This window comes from Pistacia vera, unplaced genomic scaffold (assembly GCF_008641045.1).
Source record: "Pistacia vera cultivar Batoury unplaced genomic scaffold, PisVer_v2 Contig155, whole genome shotgun sequence".
NCBI lineage: Eukaryota > Viridiplantae > Streptophyta > Magnoliopsida > Sapindales > Anacardiaceae > Pistacia > Pistacia vera.
The window spans coordinates 1695559-1718504 of record NW_022195630.1 but is presented as its reverse complement, the minus strand read 5'-3'; the positions used below and the strand labels follow the sequence as shown (position 1 = coordinate 1718504).

At 38.6% G+C, this 22946-nt stretch overlaps 1 protein-coding gene and 2 pseudogenes across 2 annotated transcripts; 2 read left to right on the top strand and 1 right to left on the bottom strand.

Annotated features, from left to right (window-relative positions):
* Nucleotides 1-2588: 2588 nt before the first annotated feature.
* LOC116124732 lies at nucleotides 2589-11735 on the top strand (annotated as a pseudogene).
* Nucleotides 11736-12771: 1036 nt separating this feature from the next.
* LOC116124687 (receptor-like protein 7) lies at nucleotides 12772-14624 on the bottom strand. Of its 2 annotated transcripts, none has more exons than XM_031410427.1 (2): nucleotides 13685-14624; nucleotides 12772-13594 (listed from the first exon to the last, which is right to left on the bottom strand). In XM_031410427.1, exons 1-2 carry the CDS (start codon nucleotides 14568-14570, stop codon nucleotides 12915-12917), a joined length of 1566 nt encoding a protein of 521 aa, XP_031266287.1. In that variant the 5' UTR covers nucleotides 14571-14624; the 3' UTR covers nucleotides 12772-12914. The 2 variants fall into 2 exon arrangements, with proteins under 2 accessions (XP_031266287.1, XP_031266288.1); XM_031410428.1 differs by having other exon boundaries at nucleotides 13739-14624.
* Nucleotides 14625-18658: 4034 nt separating this feature from the next.
* On the top strand, nucleotides 18659-22594 carry LOC116124731 (annotated as a pseudogene).
* Nucleotides 22595-22946: the final 352 nt, after the last annotated feature.

Genomic DNA, 22946 nt, shown 5'->3' with positions numbered 1-22946 from the left:
ATTATGGCTGGTCGGGGGTATCCTTCGAAGCAGGACCAGAACTCCCTGCCTGGTCGGATCGTCGGGAGGCAGCTGCTGCTTGATCGTCTTCTTCCGCCAGAATCCGCAGGGCCTCTTGCCAACCCACCGGGAGGTCGGACATGTCCAGATCTGGGTTCTTTGCTCGCAGGGAGTAAATAGACCCGATTGCCCAGTCTGCGGCCTTATCCTCCACTTCTTCTGACTGGATCCGCATCTCTTCAGTCAGAGAGGCGATTCTCTCCCGACTCTCCTGGAGTTCGGCCTCAAGAGCTTGCCTTTCCTGTTCGGAGGCCTCCCTCTCTTGTTCAGCTCGCTGAGCCCGTGCGAAGGTCGCCCGGATCTCCTGGTCCTTTTCTCCGACCTCCTTAGAGAGCTTGGCGGTTGTCCTTTGAAGTTCTTTAACTTCCTCTGCACGTCGATCGAGCTCCGTCTTTTGGAAGTCCATTGTTTGTAAAGTAGCGTCCTTTTGGTTTAGATACCTGTTCGCCGCTTCGAACGCCTGTGTTCTTTCCGCTTCGACGGACTCCAAGCTCTGCTTCAGCTTCGCGACCTCCTCCTTCAGGTCGCTGGACCCCTTCGCGGCTCCCAACGGAGTCCTCTCCATAGACATCCTCATTGCAAGTAGAGCCTGCGAGCAAGAGATGGTTAGAAATGAACCAAGAACAAAATTTTAAAAGCAGCTTGTTTACCTTGCTTTGATGCTGGAACGACGTGGTCAGCAGGTCGTCGCCCGTATCAGCAAACTCATCGTAAGACTCCGATAGTCCACACTCAAGCAGAGAATAGACTATCGGCTGCAGGTACTCGGGCAGGCCCCCCAGCGAGTCCAGTACTGGTATGTCCGCCACCTTGTCGGTGGTGGTCGTCTCACTAGCAGGTTCCTTGCCCAACCTCCTTGAGTCCCTTCGCGACCTCAAGGGCTCCTCCTCGGATTCGGTCTCAGACTCTTCGGCCTGAACTTGTTTCCTCTTCTTCGACCTTTGGGCCGGAGCCTTACGCCTTGTGCTCGCCGGTGGTGCCTGGGCGATCTGTTCTGCCCTGGTCGCTTCATGCACAGGGGGCTGTGAAGGTGCGGCAGTTCGCACCGGTTGCGCAGGGATGGGACGAGCAGCTTCGACCGCTCTCTCCCTCCTCGATCGAGGGAAGACGAACGGTGTTCGGCGAGGCTGCTCGGACTCCTTTGCGGGCATAGTTTCTGCATGCAAAGTGCGTTAGTACGCGAAGCTACTCCGCGACCAGAAAGGAAATCAATGTAACTTACCTTCTGGGGGCTCTAAAGACGCTTTGCTATTGATAAAACCGTACTTCTGCAAGTTCGCGGTTGTCACGAGCTTCCTCGCGTCCCGGCTTTCCTCGTCTAGTACTCCAAAAGATACGAGCCTGTCTGGGTCGTCAAGTAAGTCTTGGCTGGTCGTCCTGTTAACTGCAAAAGAGTACAGATCGTTATCATAAAGCATGCGAACAGGTTATACACTTAACGAGGAAGAACTTACTTGGTGACTGGAAGCGGCAGTGGCCGTCATAGTAGAAAAAGAAGAATTTCGTCTCGTAAGCCCCCGCGTTGATGGGATAGCTATGTATCCCCTCGGCGATGGTAGGTCGCCGGGACAAGTAATATGAATCCTTGTCCCTACTCTTTTTAAGGTAATAGGCGACGCCAAGCTCCACCGCCGTTGGCTCGCCCAAACCGCTTTCGCAGCACGTGATGTACATCGCAACGGCGATGACATACGCGTTTGGTGTGAGCTGCATCGGTACGATCTCGAAGTGATCCAGGACAGACCTGATGAAAGGATGGAAGGGAATCATCCCTCCACCCTTGAAGATCTCCTCGAAGATCGCAGCAAGGCCGTCAGCGGGATGCCGTGACGACCGGGAGTGGTCGACGAACACCTCTGCTTGGACATTAAACTGTTTCTTAATCCTATTGAACTCTTCTCGGGTGAGAACCGAGAAGACGTCAAGGGATGGGTCCTCGGGAACTTCCCGCGAGGACGAGCTGGCTCCTTCCTCGAGTCTGAATGTTGACGGTTCCATTCCGGAGTCTGCAACACCGACAGACACGATCATTTAGGCCCTCATATTTTCTCCCGTGCGGCGGCAGGGGACAAATTCCTAAAACCCTAATAGTAACTCGAGCCGCCAACCACGGCTTGAGGCCGACAACAGTGGCGCGTCTCTGGCGGAACACCAGGAGACCCAACACCGTCGCCCACCAACCAAACGAATGCAAAAAAAAAAAGAGAGAGAGAGAAGAGAATCTTACTTTCTGGGATGCAAAGAGAAAGAAGAGAATCTTACTTTCTGGGATGCGTAACTGAGGCCGAAACTCGTTCCAGTTGCCTGATAAGCGCCGATCGGAAAAGAATAATTTCTGGTTTGCAAAAGCTTGCCACTCGAAGCAAAAGGGGTTTTCGTGACCTCATATGAAAAATGTGAGTTTTTATATGGACCGCGAATCGACGGTCACTACCTCTCGGAACCGAAACGACGGGCTTCTCTCTCTCTCCCCGCATTTAATGCGCCCCACGTCGCATTAAATGACGTGATAGGGGTCGTCGTTTCAAATGCGTCGTGCAGTTAAAGCTGTCAAAACGACGCCGGGTCAGCACAGCGCATTTAATGCCTCTGGCAGACACTGCGGTGCGTGCAGAGCTCCTGACAGCGTGGATGCAGGTTCATTGAATCTCTCTAAGGCACGTAAAAGAGCACCCGACGAATCCAGGTCGTTAAAATGACGATTGTCAGGTCGTTTGGGTGAAAATTATGAGAGGTCGTGTTCGCCGAAGGTCGTGTTCCGAGCTCCTTCCATTCAGGTCGAAACAACCAAAACCTCCAATCGCGGCATGACTTAGTTTCCAAGGTTCGACCCTCAAACCTTCCAAACTAGGGGGCTTTTGTTATGCCCGGGTAATTAAGGGCTAACGTGGGAAAGTCACGTGATGAAGAGTGACCTGCTCCCGTCAGAGAAACAAGCACACGTCAGGCCTGCCAAGCGATATGGAGCTCCCACGCATCCATTTCCCTGCAATAAACCGTGCGAAGTCAGCTTGGGAAGAGGGTGATGGGACATAAAGTCGGATTATATCCTGACAATCACACCAACCCATGGATTTAATGATGATTACACGCTTCAGTTTGATATAAAATGAAGAAGACCCCTTCATTAAGGGGATTCGGCCATTTTTACATTGAGAAACTCTCTCTCTCTCTCTCCTGTAAACACATTTACTTTTCATAACTTTTCTGTAAGTCAGTCCGCTGTTGCAACCTGACCCACACCAATATCAATACAAATCAGTGGACGTAGGACTTGCTACCTTAGCATCCGAACCACTTTAAAAGCTTTCTTTGCATTTATTTCGTTCTCTACATTTACTATCATGTGTGTTTATTGTCTAATCAGCGTTACGCACGTGACAATTCGTTGGTGCCAAAATCAAGCATCAACATTACCCAAAAAAGCAATACACCAAAGATAACGCAGATGGCATCCGAGGTAGAGAACAGTGTAACCCCAATAAAGAAAATAGATAGACACACAATCAAAGATAGCCCCAACAATACCTGAGTTGTTATGGCCTAAATAAGGACTGAGGAGCTGAGCTCCTCTCCCAAAAAGGTCAAAAAGAAAAAGACCCCAAGAGTTTCAGGCCCAACACAAGAAACTGCTCACAATCTGCTCAACCATTGATGCCATGGACTGGATTTCTCTTATTTAGTTGAGCCATGTGTTTTACAGAGCAGTGATCACATCCCACTCTTGGTGGCATAGGCCTAGGCCAGTAGCAGCTGGTCCCAAATTTGGCTCATTGGGTTGACCCCACCAGAACCATAATCACTTTTATGCTCTATCTTGTATAAGATGTTTGCATGAATCCATTTTCATGGGGAATAAATACTCAAGGATGAATTTTTTTGCTTTGAATACATTGAATACTGATGTTGAGAGGGACTCTGCAAATTTGAAGTCTCTCTCAGGTTTATATACTCATTGATAACATTTTTAAGTATAACATTTTCTTGAACGTTGCCATCTCAATTTAAATTTTGTCCAAACTACTCAATACAATTGACTTATACTTTTGGATCTAATCCCATATCACACTGCTAGTGCTACAAAACAAATGCAAATTTGGCTCAAATTGAGAATCCAAAAAGAACCCTCCTGACTGATCTTCAAGTCTTGAAATATTTCATCCATATGTTTAAATAGATTGGATTTTAATTTAGAATACCACAGAAATTGAAACTCTTTCCAAGCTTAGTCTGCTAAGAATTCAATTTGGCAACAATACAAAAAAACTTCACTGAAATCAAAGGGAAGGGAGAGTGACCCTTTGAGAACAAAGCTTATTCTCAAACAACTGAGTTTGGAGGTTACAAAACCTGGTGAATGGTTTTGAAGGTATTTATTTATAGTGTCATCGGACCCTTCGTTCTTGTTTCTTTATGAGTTTAGCGAAAAAATCTTTTTTGCATCCTGTTTCAATACAATCAGTTTTAGATAATCTTTGTATATAATATTTTTTAATATAATCGATTAATGATATTATATCACGTTAATACGAGTGAAATATTGCAGTACTGATAGTAAACCACCTTAGTATGATTGCAATACAATACAATCGACTGCTGAAAAGTATGTCTCATTAGACAAACAACTTGCTTTATCATTTGTTAATTTTATTGCAGTAGTTCTCAGTTTAATCTTGTATCTAAATATCTTTATTTTAGAAGAGTTTAGTTTAGGATGGATAAAAATATTTTTTAATGTAAATATTCAACAGAAATTACTTTGTTTAATTATTCAATGTACATTAGATAGAATTATTTTTAGTGTCAATCCCTTAAATTGTATGGAACTAAAGATTAAGAATTTGTGTCGCAAAAGTTTAACTAAATACTTCCTTAAAACTTTGTAATTATTAGACGTGCTTTTGACCGCCATGCAACACACAGAACCTGCTCCCTTCTTCAATTTTTCAGTCTGCACTTTTCTGGTTTTTAAGCTTAAAACCCCTGCTTTTGATTTGCTGTTCTTCAACGTTCTTGGTTGTGGTTTTTTTAATGGAACGCAGCGTATTTACTTGAACTCGCAAAACGCTGTGTTTCAGTTAAGTTTTTCAACACCATCCAGCATCCGTTAACACTCGTAACTCGTAAGACTAATCTCAACTAACGGTGACGGAAACCGTTTAACAACCTATAAACTGAATTTCAAAGATCAGAATTCCATCTGCTCCTTTGTTTTTCATACACACCAGCAGCAGCTTATTCTACCTTTTAATTCTTTTTTTGTAATCTTTGCAACATCTCCCCACAAGCTGAACTAACGCAGTAAGTTTCAGCTTGCAACAACATCGCCCCTCAAATTAGACGCTGAGATAAGATTTAACTTGCTACGACGTGTACAAAACCTGGCTGCAGCAAGAGGTTTGGTTAAAATATCAACAGTTTGATATACAGTACCTACATACTGAACTGCTAGTTTCTTGCTGGTTACTAGCTCTCTGACATACTGTACATCAATCTCAATTTTCTTGGTTCTGACATTAAATACTGGATTAGATGCCAAAGAAGCAGCAATGAGATTGCACACCACAAGACGGGAACAAATTTGCTGAATATCTTTAACTCCAGAAACAAATTTCTTATCCACACTAATTCAATTGATGCTTGAGACAAGGCTCGATTCTCAGCTTCAGTGGAACTCAGTGCAAGCACTTTCTGTTTTCTTGAAGCCCAACGGTTTTCTGTTTTTCTTTGAATAAAACCCACATATCAATAATATTTATTCCCATAAGAAAAATATATAAAGTAGACACGTAATTGGAAATCTGAAAACAATATGTCATTAGCAACTTAAAAAAAAGTCCGGAAACACAGAGTAAAATACATGGAAATAGAACACACTTGAAATCCAGAAATAAGAACATAACTGGTTTTGACAATGTCCAAAACATGAGTCGGTTATATAAAATATAAAACTTGTCCTCACAACATAAACAAAATACACACAAGAGAAATCCAGAAATAAGAACATAACTGTTTTCTTTCTTTCTTTGTTTGCTACACTATTGAACTCTCGTGAATACGAGTTAACTCTCGCGGCTCGTTTACTCTAATTTGTAACAGGATTTGAAGATGATGATAAGGTGTTTGTCTTTCATTTTCTTGTTGATCAATACAAAAGCTGTCAATGTAAAATTTAGGAAGAGAAACCCTGAGGCAGAAAGCTGCTGAGCCTGCAAAGAATGGCAGACTCTAAATGGTACTTGGTTTTGGAACTAAAATCAATACAATTTTGTTTTGAAAACAAATTGAATTAACAAAATTTTGGTTCCTGAATCTGTTCGCAGGAGCTGAGCCTCTGGTGGTAGCTCGAGGAGGGTTCTCGGGGGTTCTTCCGGAATCGAGTAGTGCTGCGAATAGCTTGGTGAAGCCTCCGATGAGTCTGTCTAGCGTAGCTATGTTGTGCAATCTGCAATTGACAAAGGATGGTGTTGGAATTTGCATGGCAGATATCCAGCTTGATAATTCAACAAATATTGGCATGATTTACGCCAATGGAAAGACAACTTACAAGGTTAATGGACAGGATATTAAAGGGTGGTTTGCTTTGGATTATAGAGCTGATCAGCTTTTCAACAATGTATCATGTAAGTCTATATATGTAGTTTTCAAAAAAAAATTCAGTTGCAGATGTCTGGCTTTTTGTTTTGGCTTTTTTAATTCCAGCTCTTGTTTATTAGACTAAAAGACAAAACAGTTTCCGATATAAGAAATTTTACTGAAGTTTTGTTTTTTAGAATTAATTGATGTAGTATACGAGACCCATCGTATAAGAAACACATTCTTGTAGTAAAAATGTAACATAGACATAGCCGTACCAAAAGCAAATCTGATAGCTATGGTGCAATACATGTGGGCAGGTCTGGGACCGATGCCACGTTGATGTATTGATTTGGTTCTGATCGGTATTCTTTGATTTACTATGTGTTTATCTTGCAGTGACTCAGAATGTGTATTTGATGGAGAATTTCCAATATCTACTGTTGAAGATGTAGTGGGAACTAAACCTCCTCAGTTTTGGTTAAATGTTCAGGTATTTTCTCTCTTCTTTCCTCTTTAACCTCTTGTTTCAGATAAGTAATTTTTTTTTTTTTTCCTTCTCTTCTGCTAATTGCTCCCTTTTGTAGTATGATGTAGATGCAAAAAATCTACCATCATGAAAATAGGGTGTGATCCCATGAGGTTGAGGTCACTGACAATCCGTTAGACCTGCACACATGAAAGGGCAAGCGTGAAGCTTCCGGAAAACACCGAGGTGGTGTTTGCCGTAGGCACTCCGACGCTCAAGTCAGCAAGGCTGAAAGAGATTTAATAAGAATTAAGGAGAAGAAGAATTACCAGGAGTCTTGTCGGAGGCTAGGACTAGGTGGAGGCGTCGGATTCTTGGGAGTAAGAACTTAGGAGCAAATAGATGGTTTTGAGTGGTGTAGATTGATTGTGAGAGATTGCATGCCTAATGAGAGGGCAAGCCTCTATTTTTATGTGAACCTAAGGGTTGGAATCCTAGTAGGACATTGAATCCTCTTTTGGGAGATAATCCCTATCATAAAAGAGATATGATTTCTTAACCTTATCAGATTAAGTTTAATAGTTTAAATAAGAGTTGGAATCTTAGTAGGACACAAGCCCTATTTTGGGAGATAATCCCTATCATGAAAGAGATATGATTTCTTGACCTATCAGATCAAGTTAATAGTTTAAATAAGAGTTGGAACTTAGTAGGACACTAAGTCCTATTGGGAGATAATCCCTATCATGAAAGAGATATGATTTCTTGACATTATCAGATCAAGTTTAATAGTTTAAATAAGAGTTAGAATCTTAGTAGACACTAAGTCCTATTTTGGGAGATAATCCCTATTAAAAAGATATGATTTTTTGACCTTATCAGATCAAGTAATAGTTTGAGTAGATTTGAAATCTTAGTAGAAGAGGAAATAGAATGAGATTCTGATTTCCTATTTATACTGTTGCAGGCAATGGGCTGAAACCCAGTTTAGCTTAACTTATAGGATAGCCCAACTCATAGAGTGGGTAGGTCGCAAGGTGATTTTAAGCGTGGGCTCAATCGGGATTGGGTTGAGGCCTTGGGCCGTGACATGTTATTTCGTTATTGGCCCCGTAAGCCCAAGACGATTTTTGGCCCTAACATATGACACATTCTATTCTCAACACAACCTCATGTGGAAGGCTATCTTCAGAAGTCTGTCAGAGTTGGAGGCATAAATTACTTATCATCTCCTGAGATTGGTTTTCTGAAGGCCATTGGTGGGAAGGTGAACAAGGCAAGGACAAGCACGTTTTCGTGTTCCTCAACCCGAATGAAGTTGAACCAACAACCAATCAAACATACAGTGAAATCTTGAAGAATCTTACCGCAATCAAATCTTTTGCTTCCGGCATTGTGTCCCGAAAAATTACATATTTCCCATTAATAATAAAACAGGATATCTGGATCCTGCAACTACTCTTGTGACTGATACTCATAAAGAAGGACTAGAAGTATATGCTTCTGGTTTTGAAAATGATGTTCAACTAAGCTACAATTACAGCTATGATCCATCAAATGAGTACTTGAAATTATTGATAACTCGCAGTTTGCTGTGACGGATTTATCACAGATTTTCCTCCTACAGCATCAGAAAGCATAGGTTTGCAATTCTTCAAGAAATTTGGCCAGAGATTTTGTCTAACAGTTATCTGACATGTTGTGCTTGAGAATTTCTCTGAATTACACTCCAACTATTTTCTTTGATGCAGCATGCTTTGCACTAAACAATGTTACCAAACCTGTCAGAGGTAAGATCCTAATCTTATACACAAATTTTAGATGCACAAGATGAATAAGTGCACTGTAATGTTAATGTAAAATTCTATGCTTTCCAGGGAAACCTTTGATCATATCTCACAATGGGGCAAGTGGGGTTTATCCTGGCAGTACGATTTGGCATATCAGCAAGCGATCGATGACGGAACTGACATAATCGACTGCTCAGTTCAAATGTCAAAAGATGGAGTTGCCTTCTGCTTGGATTCACCAGACCTCATGGGAAAAACAACCGTGATGACCTCTTTCATGTCTCGAGTCACCAGTATTCCTGCAATTCAACAAAACAAGGGAATCTTTCGTTCGATCTAACGTGGAGCGAGATTCAATCATTGAAGCTAATTTTTTTTTTTTTTTGAATATTTCCCCTTTTTGTTTGCCTGCTAATCTTCAGCTAGCATCCTCACTTGTCAAACTTTTACTGCTTCAGCTGAAATGGAAAGCCCTTTTGCAACTGAAACTGATACCTTCCAAAGAAACCCTCAAGCTAAGAACCAAGGAAAATTTGTGACCATTGATGAATTCCTGGAGCTGGCAAAGACCAAGGCAGTTACTGGAGTTCAGATCAACATAGAGGTAACCATTCACTTTTCTTAACAAATTCTCACTTATTAATTAGCACTTCTCTAATATAACCTCCTTGCTCAGAATGCTGCTTATCTAGCTTCAAGAAGGGTCTTGGCATAGTAGATGTTGTCACCAAAGCCTTAAGTAATGCTACATTTGACAAGCAATCCACTCAGCTAGTATTGATCTCATCTGATGACAGTCCGTGTTGTCCAAGTTTTCTGGTGTCCGTGCTATAAGAGAGTCTTGCACCTCAGAACGAAGTAAGCGATGCTCCAAAGATTCGGTGGAGGAAACCAAGAAGTATGCTGATGTAGTTATTGTCCTGAGACCTAGTCTCATTACAGTCAGAGACGGTTTTATTGTAACTTTTACGAATGTTTGAAAGGAAATGCATGGTGCAAATATCTCAGTATATGTCTCAGTTTTCAAAAACGAGTTCATTTCACTTGCGTTCGATTACTTCGCAGATCCTGTCATAGAACTCGCAACTTATATAGGAGGAATGGGTGTAGAGGGATTGTAACAGAGTTTCCTGCTACCTGCCTCCAAATATCTGAGTAAGTGTAAAACTTTTGAATAAAATGATGATTACATGCAACCCAAGAAAAAAATATTTAGTTCACTACACTTTTAAGAATTGCAGGAAGCCCATGTTCTGACCTCAATGCTGATCTGCCTATACAATTTTCCAATTGCACTGGGGATATGCTTAGTATAATACCTGAACCAGTACAGCCGCCAACAAGGCCCAAGCCCATCCCTGAATATAGCAGATATCGTTGATCCACCGCTACCTCCCGTGGCCAATGGCTCCACTCCAGATGATACTGAGTTCGATTCGGGTCTAGTCCTACTGGTGCTCCTCCTGTTCTTGCACCAAGTTCAAGTGAAAAAACCAATGTTGCCAATTGGAGTTTCTATAGTGGCAGCAATATTGCTGTGTTTGCTCTCCATGTGTATTAAAATTTTGGTTACTAAAACACAGACTTAAGTAGTTCAATTAGTTGATTGTATAAATATTGTTGCAGAAATTTTGGCATTTAGAGGTTGATTTAAATGGCTTGTTTGATCTAAATATTTGTGCACGCCTCTCCAAGGATTGTGTCAGATTGATCCAATAGAGGATTTGATCAACATGCAATTTGGTTTAGAATTTTACCATTCATTATTCCTAATATTTTTGTTCTGTTTGGTTTTATAACATATGAAAGTGAGACTTTCCCATTTGGTGTAAATAAAGCTTCAGGATTCTGATAAGTCAAATTTATAACTTCATCAACTCAAAATCAATATATTTTCAAAACCAAAATGCTAAGCCAATTACATGATGCTTAAAGCTGCATTTTACTAATTAACTCTGAAGAGAAAGAAACGAAGCTAATTATATTATGTTTCTGTGAACACTGTTTCTCCTGACTTTGATGGGTTTCCTCTCGAAAATCTTCATAAACGATACCTTTGTTCTTACAGAATAAGCATGCTCAAAGCCACTCCGTAATTATTTAGCCCACTTGCATGCCCTATAAGAACTAATTTCTACCCAAATTCGAATGGAAACTTGGAGCCTGCAAGATCTTCTCCTTTCTTTGAGGGGTTAAAATTTTGAATTTTTTTTGCTATCTGCTTTCCACAAAATCCAGGGTTCCCATCAAATGAATCATTCACGAACGTATCAAATTTGCTTTCCTTTGGTATGGGTCTTGTGAGATGGTTATTTGAGACATTGAAGTGCGAAAGGAATGTGAGATCTTGTAGTTGCTGAGGTATCTATCCTGAGAACTTGTTATTAAGAAGATCCAATGATTCCAGTGCTGTTTGTTTTTCCATGAATGGCGGGATGGGGCCTTGAGATTATTGTTCGAAAAAACAAGAAAACTAAGCCCGCTTAAATTTGCAATGGATGTTGAATCTCTGCTTCAATTTGCTGCTCGAGAAAATAATAGCTGTGAGGAGATTTGAGATCAGTTCGCAACGAGTAACCGTAACTCACGGGTACAAGATCAGTTCTCTCATTTTGATATATGAAGAGTACAGAACTCTGACGGTATATGACCAGAAAGCCTGAACTCGACAGGTTCAAAAACGATAACTTGGAAAAGTTCATAATTTCGGATGGGACTGTGGTGCCATAGAAGTCATTATCAGCCAGGCTAAGCCATTCCAGATGGACAAGGTGGAAGAGACTGCTACTGGAGTTGATAGATACATAGAAGCAGCTACTTATGAGATTAAGCCCGATTAAATGACCAGGAACCTCACTATAGGTGACGTTGTCCCCTAAGCAGCAGTCTTCGGCCTTCTAGGATGAAACCTTGGGATAAGCAGAAGGATCAAAAGAAGTCGACCTATCGATAACTAGGCTTTGCTTGAACTGCAAAAACGGAAGAACGCTCATCATCATGACGCAATGCCTGCACAAAAAGAAGTAAAGTGAACAATTGTAAAATGAAATAATGAAAGCCAAAGAAGTAAGCGTATCAATGAGAAGAAACATAAAGATAACCCCATAATTATGTAACTGGATTTGTTAATGAAGATCTGGTGCTTAAGCATTGGAAGAGAATTGAAATGAATTTATAGGCATTTCGTAATTTTTGTCATAAAACAGGGAAACAGCTGGCCAATGACCAGGGAAATGGATTGACAAACTCACAAGATATTAGTAAATCTCACTTTCATGAATCAAGTTGGCTCTAATAAGTCAACATCTATGTTGATTTACTGGTGTGTTTCAAGTCACAAGAGAGTTCAGTTTGAAGGGAAATGTTGAATAGAAGTGCAAGATTTTCAATTTCAGTTTATTCTGTTAAAATTAGTTAAGAGGGGTAAATTGTTAAAAATGAAAGTTTATGGATTAGAATGTGATAGTGTCAAAATAGTGCGTTTTACTTAGAGCTGGTGGTGGGTCATGCCGTGTCTAAAAATTCAAGGCTTGTTGTGCCGTGCTAAGGCCCACAAAAATTCATGTCTTGTCGTGCCATGTTGGCCTGCCAAATCTAAATGTCCACGGCACGACCTACTATATAGCCTCTCGTGGCCTAGCACATGGGCTGGCTTGTGTGCTTTGTGGTCTGACCTACGAATTTTTTTTTTAATATTTAATATTTAATATTTATAAATTATGATAATTTTGATTTATTATTAATAATTATTATAAAAATATTTTTATATGTTATATTTAATGACATTTTGTATTTATATTAATTAAAAAATATATATAATCACTATAAAATATAATAAAATAATGAGACATTGAAATATTAATTGAATTTCAACACTTTTTATTATTTATAATTATAAGTTACAAATACAAACTTGGAAACTAAGATTAAGAATTAACATTAACAATGGCATATTCTTGCAGCTTATTTGACCTTAAGCCTAAAAAGACTCGAGGAGAACAAGAAAAGAAAACAGAATGTCAGTCAAAACCTGTTAAAAGATTGTCAGAAAGGTCCAAGTTTTGCAATGAATCAACGCTTAAGTTGAAAAACCATCTAGGTATTTGGCCAACCAACTTGTTTGAGGAAAGGTCTAGGTACTCCAATCGATCTTGATCCTGCAAGAAGTTTGGGAACTCAATAAGGTTGCAGGACCCCAATCCAAGATTCCTAAATTTCGGAACTTTAGTATGGCCATTGACATCGGTGATCAATGAAAAATTGTTTGAAGAGAGAGTTAAATGTTGTAAATTTCTGAGCTTATTAAAAAGCATGTCCATATCCAGTGTGCCATTCAGATTATTTGAGTCAAGGTAAATCCACTCAAGATTCTCGAGGTCAAAGAGAGCGCTAGGAAATGGACCTTGGAATTGATTTCCGTGAAGTGCAAGCAAAGTGAGTTTCGTTAGGTTACTAATTTGAGAAGGGATTGTACCATATAATTCGTTTTGGGCCATATATAAATTAGTAAGATTTGTTAGGCTCATAAGCCAAGAAGGAAATTCTCCAACTAAACTTGTGTTTGAAAGGCTTAAGAAAGTAAGTTTACTATACTTAGCCATCCATGAATATGAACGAGAATCTTGGCTTGAAAAACGGTTTGAAGAAATGTCTAGTTCTTCTAAAGAAGAAAGATTTCCAATAGCAGGTGGCAGCTCACCTGAAAATTCATTTAGATGTAAGTGAAGAAGCTTGATCTTGGTAAGATTTCCAAGTGAAGGCGGAATCGATCCAGAAAAATTACAAATACCTAAATACAGGAACTGTAAGGATTTAAGATTCCCTATTGAATATGGAATCTTACCGAAAAATCTCGTTCCCTCAACTCTCAGATCTTCAAGGGGGCTGTTCTTTTCAAAATTTGGCAAGGAGCCAGAGAGATCTGGATTGAACCGCACGCTGATACTGCGAAGGTTGGGTAATTGGAATATCTTTGTGGGGAATTTACCTTGCAATTGGCACATTTCGAGAGATAAGTCAGTCAATGAAGATAAATTTGCCAAGATATCAGGTATCGGAGAAGAAATATTGACATAATCAAGAGCTAGGAATTTGAGGTGGGTTAACTTCTCAACTAGGCTTCTTAGACCTGGCTTTTGGAGCTTCAAGTTAAAATTAGACGTTAAGTCGAGGGTCTCCAAATTTGAGAGCTCTAGGACCTCCCATGTCATTTGACCAGAAAAACTAGAACCAGATAGGTCAAGATATGACAACCTGGAAAGGTTCTTGATTGCGGACGGGATTTTGGAGCCATTGAAGTCATTATCACGAAGGATAAGCCGTTCGAGATAGACAAGGTGGAAGAGACTGCTGCTAGAGTTGATGGAACCGTAGAGGTAGCTACTGGTGAGGTTAAGCTCGATCAAATGACCAGTAACCTCACTACAGGTGACACCATCCCATGAGCAGCAGTCTTTATCAGCCTTCCAGTATACAACCTTGGGATAAGCAGAAGGGTTTCCAGAAGCAAACTCATTGATAATTAGGCTTGCATTGAACTGTAACAAGGAAGAACGCTCATCATCATGGCAGAGTGGCTTCATAGAAGAAGTAAAATGAGCGAGGAGTGTAAGATGAAATAATGAGAGCCAAAGAAGTAAGCGTATAAATGAGAAGAAACATGAGGATAAACCCATAATGGAAGTAAATAAATTAGATAATGTAGATCTGGTGTTGAAGCATTGTAGGAGAATGGAGATGAATTTATAGGCGGTTTACCAATAATATCGTAAAAACAGCCCTGCTGCAAATAACTTCAGCTTCAGTATAGAAAGGGCCAAAGACTTGTTTGAGTCAAGTGGCCTGTGGCCCTCAAAAGTCAGCATGATAGTGATATTGTCTTATATTTGGTTAAACATCAAGCTGCGTCCTTTCTCCTTCCCTTCCATTGACAGCTCAACGTAATGACTGGGATGGGCACACCAAAACTTACTAAACCCGGAGAATTGTACTTTTGGTGCTCCATTATGATTTTCGTTGAAATTTCTACTACTGTCTACTCTAGCTTTTTCATTAAGGAGAAAACGAAAAAATGATTAGACGTGCTTTTGATAGCCATGCAATACGCTGAACCTGCTCCCTTCTTCAATTTTTCAGTCTTCAATTTTCTGGGTTTTAAGCTTTGTGGGTTTCTGTCTACTGTTAAGGACAGTTACTTGAAATACTATTATTTTGTAATATGTTTCTACATAGATACCATTTTAAGTTGTCAATTGATTTCATAGCTCGACGTAATGAATAAGATCATCAAGCCCAAGACTTGAGATAACACAGATTCAACTAATTGACAAATCATAAACGAAGCTCAAAATGATAAAAATAGAAAAAGGGGAAATGCTAACATGTCTCCAAATACAAAACAGAACAAATTTCTTGTTTCAATGCATCATAAACCATAATTCAATATATCATTAGGAATTTAAGATAACTGAGAAATCATAAATCCTGAAAATTTTGAGCTCCAAAAATTACAAATTTGTTATTCAAAAACAAAGAATACCCTTACGCAAAGAAACAATATATGTTGTTTCACAAAAGTTTGAGAAGTTAAGAAATCTTTAACCTAAACAGGGCTCAACAATTACAAAATTTACTTGTACAAAAACAAAGAAAAATGTTAAACTCATTTGCAACTCCATCAAATAAAAAATTTACTCTTAAATGCAATTCAAAACGCATAATCTAAGGATAAAAATCACTTGTTTCAGTATATCTTAAAGTGGTAATTCAAAAAAATAGGTCATAAAAGAATTCCCTAAAATGGCGTTCAATTACAGAGCCTAATTCTAAAGGATCAAAATATACTTGCTTCAATAAGTGTGTAATTCAAACAATAGATCAAAAAAGAATTCAGATAGCTTTAAACTTACAAAAATTAAATATTTACTTATTCTAAAATGGCGTTCAATTGCAGAAAAATATAACTCAAAAGCGTAATTCAAGAAATCAAAACTATAATTTTGTCTATTATGCACGAATAGATACATCATAAAAAACAAATCAAAGACGCGATTCGAGCTGAAACGCCAATCGACAGAAAGCGATGCAATTATCATTAAAACAGAAAAAAATGAAATCGGACCTTCGTGTTGAACCGACTGACGTTGCGACGGCGGAGTGCGTTTGGCGACGGTGCGACCGACGAAGAGGATGAACTCCTTGACGCTGGGACGTTGAAAGTAGCCAAATGGCTGACGTCAGATGCGGTCGCTATGAAAACCGGATCGGCTCCTCAGGGAGCATTTCAACACCAGCAACGCCGTGATCTCATCTCTCTCTCGGTGGCGAATTTTACAGTTTCGAGGTGCCTTCGCTTTGAATTTGCGCTTGTTTTTTGATTTGATAATTGGATTCGAGAGAAAGTAATGACGAGAAGTCGAGAGAAGATTCGTTTTATCTGGAGAGAAGGATTCGGTGTTGTTGAGTATAGAGAAACTTTTTGCAATCGGCTTAGCTGGCACACTTACTGGCTATAGTGGGCCTACGTTTTTTATTTGATTAGATATATTCCATTAAAAAAAATATTGCTTAAAATTTCTAAGAGAACTTAGTCATAATTCATATTGGTAAGTCGTAATTGGACAGAAATGACTTATATTAGTTGATAATAAAATTACGTTGAGTTTGTGAGAAAAAATTTTATAAAATTGGATTGTAAGTGTAATATGTCATTTTCCATTTAGTTTGACGTATGATAGTTTAATCCGATTTATTTTTTATTTTTTATTTTTAAATGTAAAATTGAAAACCCATTTGGTTCGGTTTTCATTAATTAAACTAGATTTAAGTATACTTAAACCAAATCAAGATTATCAAATATGCATAATAAATTTAATGATATAGCCTTTAGGTTTTAAATTTAAATCTATATATTTTTTTTTTCATTTATTTTTAGAAACAATGAGAATGGTTCGATTTGGTTCAAAAGTTCTATAGTAAAATGTATATTTTGATTTGATACATCCTCTTAAAACCAATCTAAACGATTGGTTAGAATTTGTTCTATTTGTTTTATTAAGTTTTATGAATTATTCGTCTTTACCAATAAGTGATAAGTAACAACTTGTACTTTAATGTGTTGATTTAATGCGTTATTTTGAATTATTACTTAAATATGACTATAAATATATATAATATATAATAATAATGTAGAAGAACCAATTGGAAAGAAGGAATTCAAACTTAAAAACTATCTTTTTGATTTTCAAAGAATAAAGGTTAAAAGAAATTGATTGGTGATAGATCAATTTTTCTATTGAAAGATTGTGGACGAAATCAAAGAAAATCATGAAAATAACCTTTATAATGATTTGTAGTGAAATCTCGTGTATAATTTTTGAGAGAAGATTATCGAACCAGGTAAAATACTTATTGACTTTGAATTTTGATAAAAGATTATTGTACGATGTTACAAAGAAAAAAGGTTATATAAATTTTCGAAGAAGTGAAAATTAATATATACCAGAAATATAATTTTTTTTTTTGGGGGGAAATATGATAATTTAAGAGAAAAATTGAAAATACAGTGCAAAAATATAATGAAATTTCATGTAAAAAGATGATGGTCCAGTTGGGTCAACCCATGGGCCATGGTGAGTCCAGGTGGCACCGGCCAGTGATCCTTCCACTGCAAAAGCGGGAGGTGTTCGCTGCTCTGTGAAGCCAGCCTCACGCGGTGCCCTCCACTCTAGTAACCATGGACTCTGGCCTTCGCAGAGACCCGTGGCTCACTCCTGGCTTGGATTGGGTAGCCAACTCTTAGCCAGCTGGTCCCGACTCAAGTGATTGAGCCAGTTCCCATCTCAAAGCCCCCTTGGGTCACAAGTCACGTTTCCAAGCTCGGCGATGCTGTCCAATTCTTCAGCCTTTTATATATTTTTAAGATGCTCACCCTCTTCGATGTGGGATCACAGAATGCTTTATCACATCCAAAGGGTCTATTTTTCTTAGATCCTTGCAGGATTATTAAATATAAAAAATCTGAGTTTTTGGAAAGCATCAAAAACCCCCCTCTAAAATTATTGAAAATTTCACTATCTTATGGAGTTATGTTATGTGAAACAAATCCCAATCAAAACTGGTTAGCAAAAACAAAATGATTCATATTGTGGATCGAGGTGCAAATTGGGTTGAATCGATGTAAATAAATATTAAATTAATTGATTGGAAGAATGTAAACTGATACGTAATGCATATGACAGTGAAAATCGTAACTAATAAACGTTTATTAATGTTTTATTCATCTAGTAATAATTATAAATATGAATTAAATGATAATAAATATAAACAAGATAAAAATTCTTTCTATTTTATATTGTTTTTTATCTATGATTCAAAATAATTCTAAAACTGTCGGATATTAATTATATAAATGAAATTTAATTAATTGTTTAAGAGGGTTTACTTAAAAGAAACAAAAGATAACACATTGAATGAATAAATTGAAGTGTCAGTTTCTATCAAAAAATCAGTTAAAAGCCGTTTAAGTTTAGAGCTGTCACTCTCCCGCGCCACAGGAAGGAGCCAGAATAGCAAACAAGGGAACAAGATCTCAACCAAGAAACCGCTCCATCTCTTAATCATGCTATTAATAGTGAAAGATTTGGTAGAGTTATTAGAGAGAGCTGTTAGTGTGAATTAAACTTCATAACTAATTACTTCTCCTGTCATTTTCCTTCTCTTCCTTCACTTTCCGAGGAAAATTCCTCACTGAAACTTCAACTCAATGTCGCTTTTCTTCACCTCTGTTGTTAAGGTTCATGTAAGTCCATCTGGGTTCGACTCACTTTTATCAGATTTTTTTCTTTCTTTCTTTGATACACTATTGAGCCTGTGAATACGAGTTAACTCTCGCGGCTCGTTTACTCTAATTTGTAACAGGATTTGAAGATGATGATAAGGTGTTTGTTTTTCATTTTCTTGTTGATCAATACAAAAGCTGTCAATGAAAATCTAGGAAGAGAAACCCTGAGGCAGTGAAAGCTGCTGAGCCTGCAAAGAAATGGCAGACTCTAAATGGTACTTGGTTTGGAACTAAAATCAATACAATTTGTTTCTGAAAACAAATTGTTAACAAACAGTTGGTTCTTGAATTGTTTGCAGGAGCTGAGCCTCTGGTGGTAGTCGAGGAGGGTTCTCGGGGGTTCTTCCGGAATCGAGTAGTGCTGCGATAGTTGGTGAAGCCTCCGATGAGTCTGTCCAGGTAGCGTGTGTTGTGCAATCTGCAATTGACAAAGGATGGTGTTGGAATTTGCATGACAGATATCCAGTTGATAATTCAACAAATATTGGCATGATTTACCCCAATGGAAGGACAACTTACAAGGTTAATGGACAGGATATTAAAGGGTGGTTTGCTTTGGATTATAGAGTGATCAGCTTTTTAACAATGTATCATGTAAGTCTATATATGTAGTTTTCAAAAAAAATCAGGTGCAGATGTTTGGCTTTTTGTTTTGGCTTTTTTAATTCCAGCTCTGTTTATTAGACTAAAAGACAAAACAGTTTCCGATGCAGGAAATTTTACTGAAGTTTTCCTTTTAGAATGAATTGATGTAGTAAACGAGACCCATCGTTAAGAAACACATTCTTATAAAAATGTAACATAGACATAGCCATACCAAAAGCTAATCTGATAGCTATGGTGCAATACATGGGCAGGTCTGGGGACCTTAAAACACCGATGCCACGAGGATGCATTGATTTGGTTCTGATCGGTTTTATTTGATTTACTAGTGTTTGTCTTGCAGTGACTCAGATGTTACTCCAGACCATCCGTATTTGATGGAGAATTTCCAATACTACTGTTGAAGATGTATTGGGAACTAAACCCCTCAGTTTTGGTTAAATGTTCAGGTATTTCTCTTTCTTCCTCTTTAACCTCTTGTTTCAGATAATTTTTTGTTTCTTTTCCTTCTCTCTGCTAATTGTCCCTTTTGCAGTATGACACATTCTATTCTCAACACAACCTCAGTGTGGAAGGCTATTCAGAAGTCTGTCAGAGTTGGAGGCATAAATTACTTACATCTCCTGAGATGGTTTTTGAGGCCATTGTGGGAAGGTGAACAAGGCAAGGACAAAGCTCGTTTCGTGTTCCTCAACCCGAATGAAGTTGAACAACCAAACAATCAAAATACAGTGAAATCTTGAAGAATCTTACTGCTATCAAATCTTTTGCTTCCGCCATGTTTGTCCCGAAAAATTACATATTCCTATTAATATAAAACAGGATATCTGGATCCTGCAACTGCTCTTGTGACTGATGACATAAGAAGGACTAGAAGTATATGCTTCTGATTTTGAAAAAGATGTTCAACTAAGCTACAATTACAGCATGATCATCAATGAGTACTTGAAATTTGTTGATAACTCGCAGTTTGCGTTGACGGATTTATCACCGATTTCCTCCTCACAGCATCAGAAGCATAGTTTGCAATTTCTTAAGAAATTTGGCCAAGATTTTGTCTTTTAACAGTTATCTGATAAGTTGTGCTAGAGAATGCGCTGAACTAACATCCCAACTATTTTCTTTGAGCAGCATGCTTGCACTAAACAATGTCACCAAACCTGTAGAGGAAGATACAATCTTATACACAAATTTTAGAAGCACAAGATGAATAAGTTGCACTGTAATGTTAATGTAAAATTCTACTTTTCCAGGGAAACCTTTGATATATCTCACAATGGGGCAAGTGTGTTTATCCTGGCAGTACTGATTTGGCATATCACAAGCGATCGATGACGGAACTGACATAATCGACTGCTCAGTTCAAATGTCAAAAGATGAGTTGCCTTCTGCTTGGATTCACCAGAACCTCATGGGAAAAACAACCGTGATGACCTCTTTCATGTCTCGAGTCCCAGTATTCCTGCAATTCAACAAAACAAGGGAATCTTTTCGTTCGATCTAAGTGGAGCGAGATCAATCATTGAAGCGTAATTTTTTTTTTTTTTTTTTTTGTTACCTGCTAATCTTCAGCTAGCATCCTCACTTGTCAAACTTTTACTGCTCAGCTGAAATGGAAAGCCCTTTTGCAACTGAAACTGATACCTTCCAAAGAAACCCTCAAGCTAGAACCAGGAAAATTTGTGACCATTGATGAATTCCTGGAGCTGCAAAGACAAGGCAGTTACTGGAGTTCAGATCAACATAGAGGTAACCATCATTTTTCTTAACAAATTCTCACTTATTAATTAGCACTTCTCTAATTCATAACCTCCTTGCTCAGAATGCTGCTTTCTAGCATCAAAGAAGGGTCTTGGCATAGTAGATGTTGTCACCAAAGCCTTAGTAATGCCACATTTGACAAGCAATCCACTCAGCTAGGTGTTATCTCATCTGATGACAGTTGTGGTCAAAGTTTTCCGGTGTCCGTGCTTATAAGAGAGTCTTGCACCTCAAGAACGAAGTAAGCGATGTCCAAAAGATTCGGTGGAGGAAACCAAGAAGTATGCTGACGCAGTTATTGTCCGAATAGTCTCATCAGTTAGAGACGGTTTACTGTAACATTTACGAATGTTTTAAAGGAAAGCATAGTGCAAATATCAGATAGTCTCAGTTCAAAAAAGAGTTCATTTCACTTGCGTTCGATTACTTCGCAGATCCTGTCATAGAACTTGCAACTATATAGGAGGAATGGGCGTAGACGGGTTGTAACTGAGTTTCCTGCTACTGCCTCCAAATATCGAGTAAGCGTAAAACTTTTGAATAAAATGATGATACTTGCAACCCAAGAAGAAAATATTTAGTTCAGTATACTTACTTTTAAAAATTGCAGGAAGCCCATGTTCTGACTCAATGCTGATCTGCCTTATACAATTTTACCCTACACCTGGGGATATGCTTAGTATAATACCTGAACCAGTACAGCCGCCGGCAAGCGCCCCAAACCCATCCGAGTATAGCAGATATTGTTGATCCACCGCTACTCCGTGGCCAATGGCCCACTCCAGATGATACTGAGTTCGACTTTGGTCTAGTCCTACTGGTGCTCCTCCTGTTCTTGCACCAAGTTCAAGTGACAAAACCAATGTTGCCAACATTGGATTTCATAGTGGCAGCAATGTTGCTATGTTTGTCTTCATGTGATATTAAAAATGTTGTTTAATTGGCTGATTGTGTAAATATTGTGCAGAAATATGGGCGTTAGAGGTGATTTGAAGGCTTGTGATCTAAATATTGTGGCACAGCCTCCCAAGGATTGTGTCAGATTTATCCAATAGAGGATTGATAACATGCAGTTTGTTTAGATTTATATTCATATTCCGTATATTTTGTTCTGTTTGGTTTATAACATATGAAAGTGAGACTTTCCCATTTGGTGTAAAATGAAGCTAGGATTCTGATAAGTCAAATTTATAACTTCACACTCAAAATCATATTCAAAACCAAAATGCTTAAGCCAATTACATGATGCTTAAAGCTGCATTTTACATTAATTAACTCGAGAGAAAGAAACGAAGTCATTATTATTATGTTTCTGTGAACACTGTTTCTCCTGACTTTGCAGGGTTTCCTGTCAAAATCTTCATAAACGATACTGTCTTGCATAAGCTGTCAGAGCACTCCTATATTAGCCAGTTGCATCCTATAAGAATATTCTACCCAAATTCGAATGGAAACTTGGAGCCTGCAAGATCTTCTCTTTCTTTGAGGGGTTAAAATTTTGAATTTTTTTGCTATCTGCTTTCCACAAAATCCAGGGTTCCCATCAAAGAACATTCACGAACGTATCAAATTTTCTTTCCTTTTGGTATGGGTCTTGTGAGATGGTTATGAGACATTGAAGTGCGAAAGGAATGTGAGATCTTGTAGTTGCTGAGGTATCTGTTGAGAGCTTGTTATAAGAAGATCAATTATCCAGTGCTGTTTGTTTTTCCATGAATGGCGGGATGGGGCCTTTGAGATTATTGTTCGAAAAAACAAGAAAACTAAGCCCGCTTAAATTTGCAATGGATGTTGGAATCTCTCAAATTTGCTGCTCGAGAAAATAATAGCTGTGAGGAGATTTGAG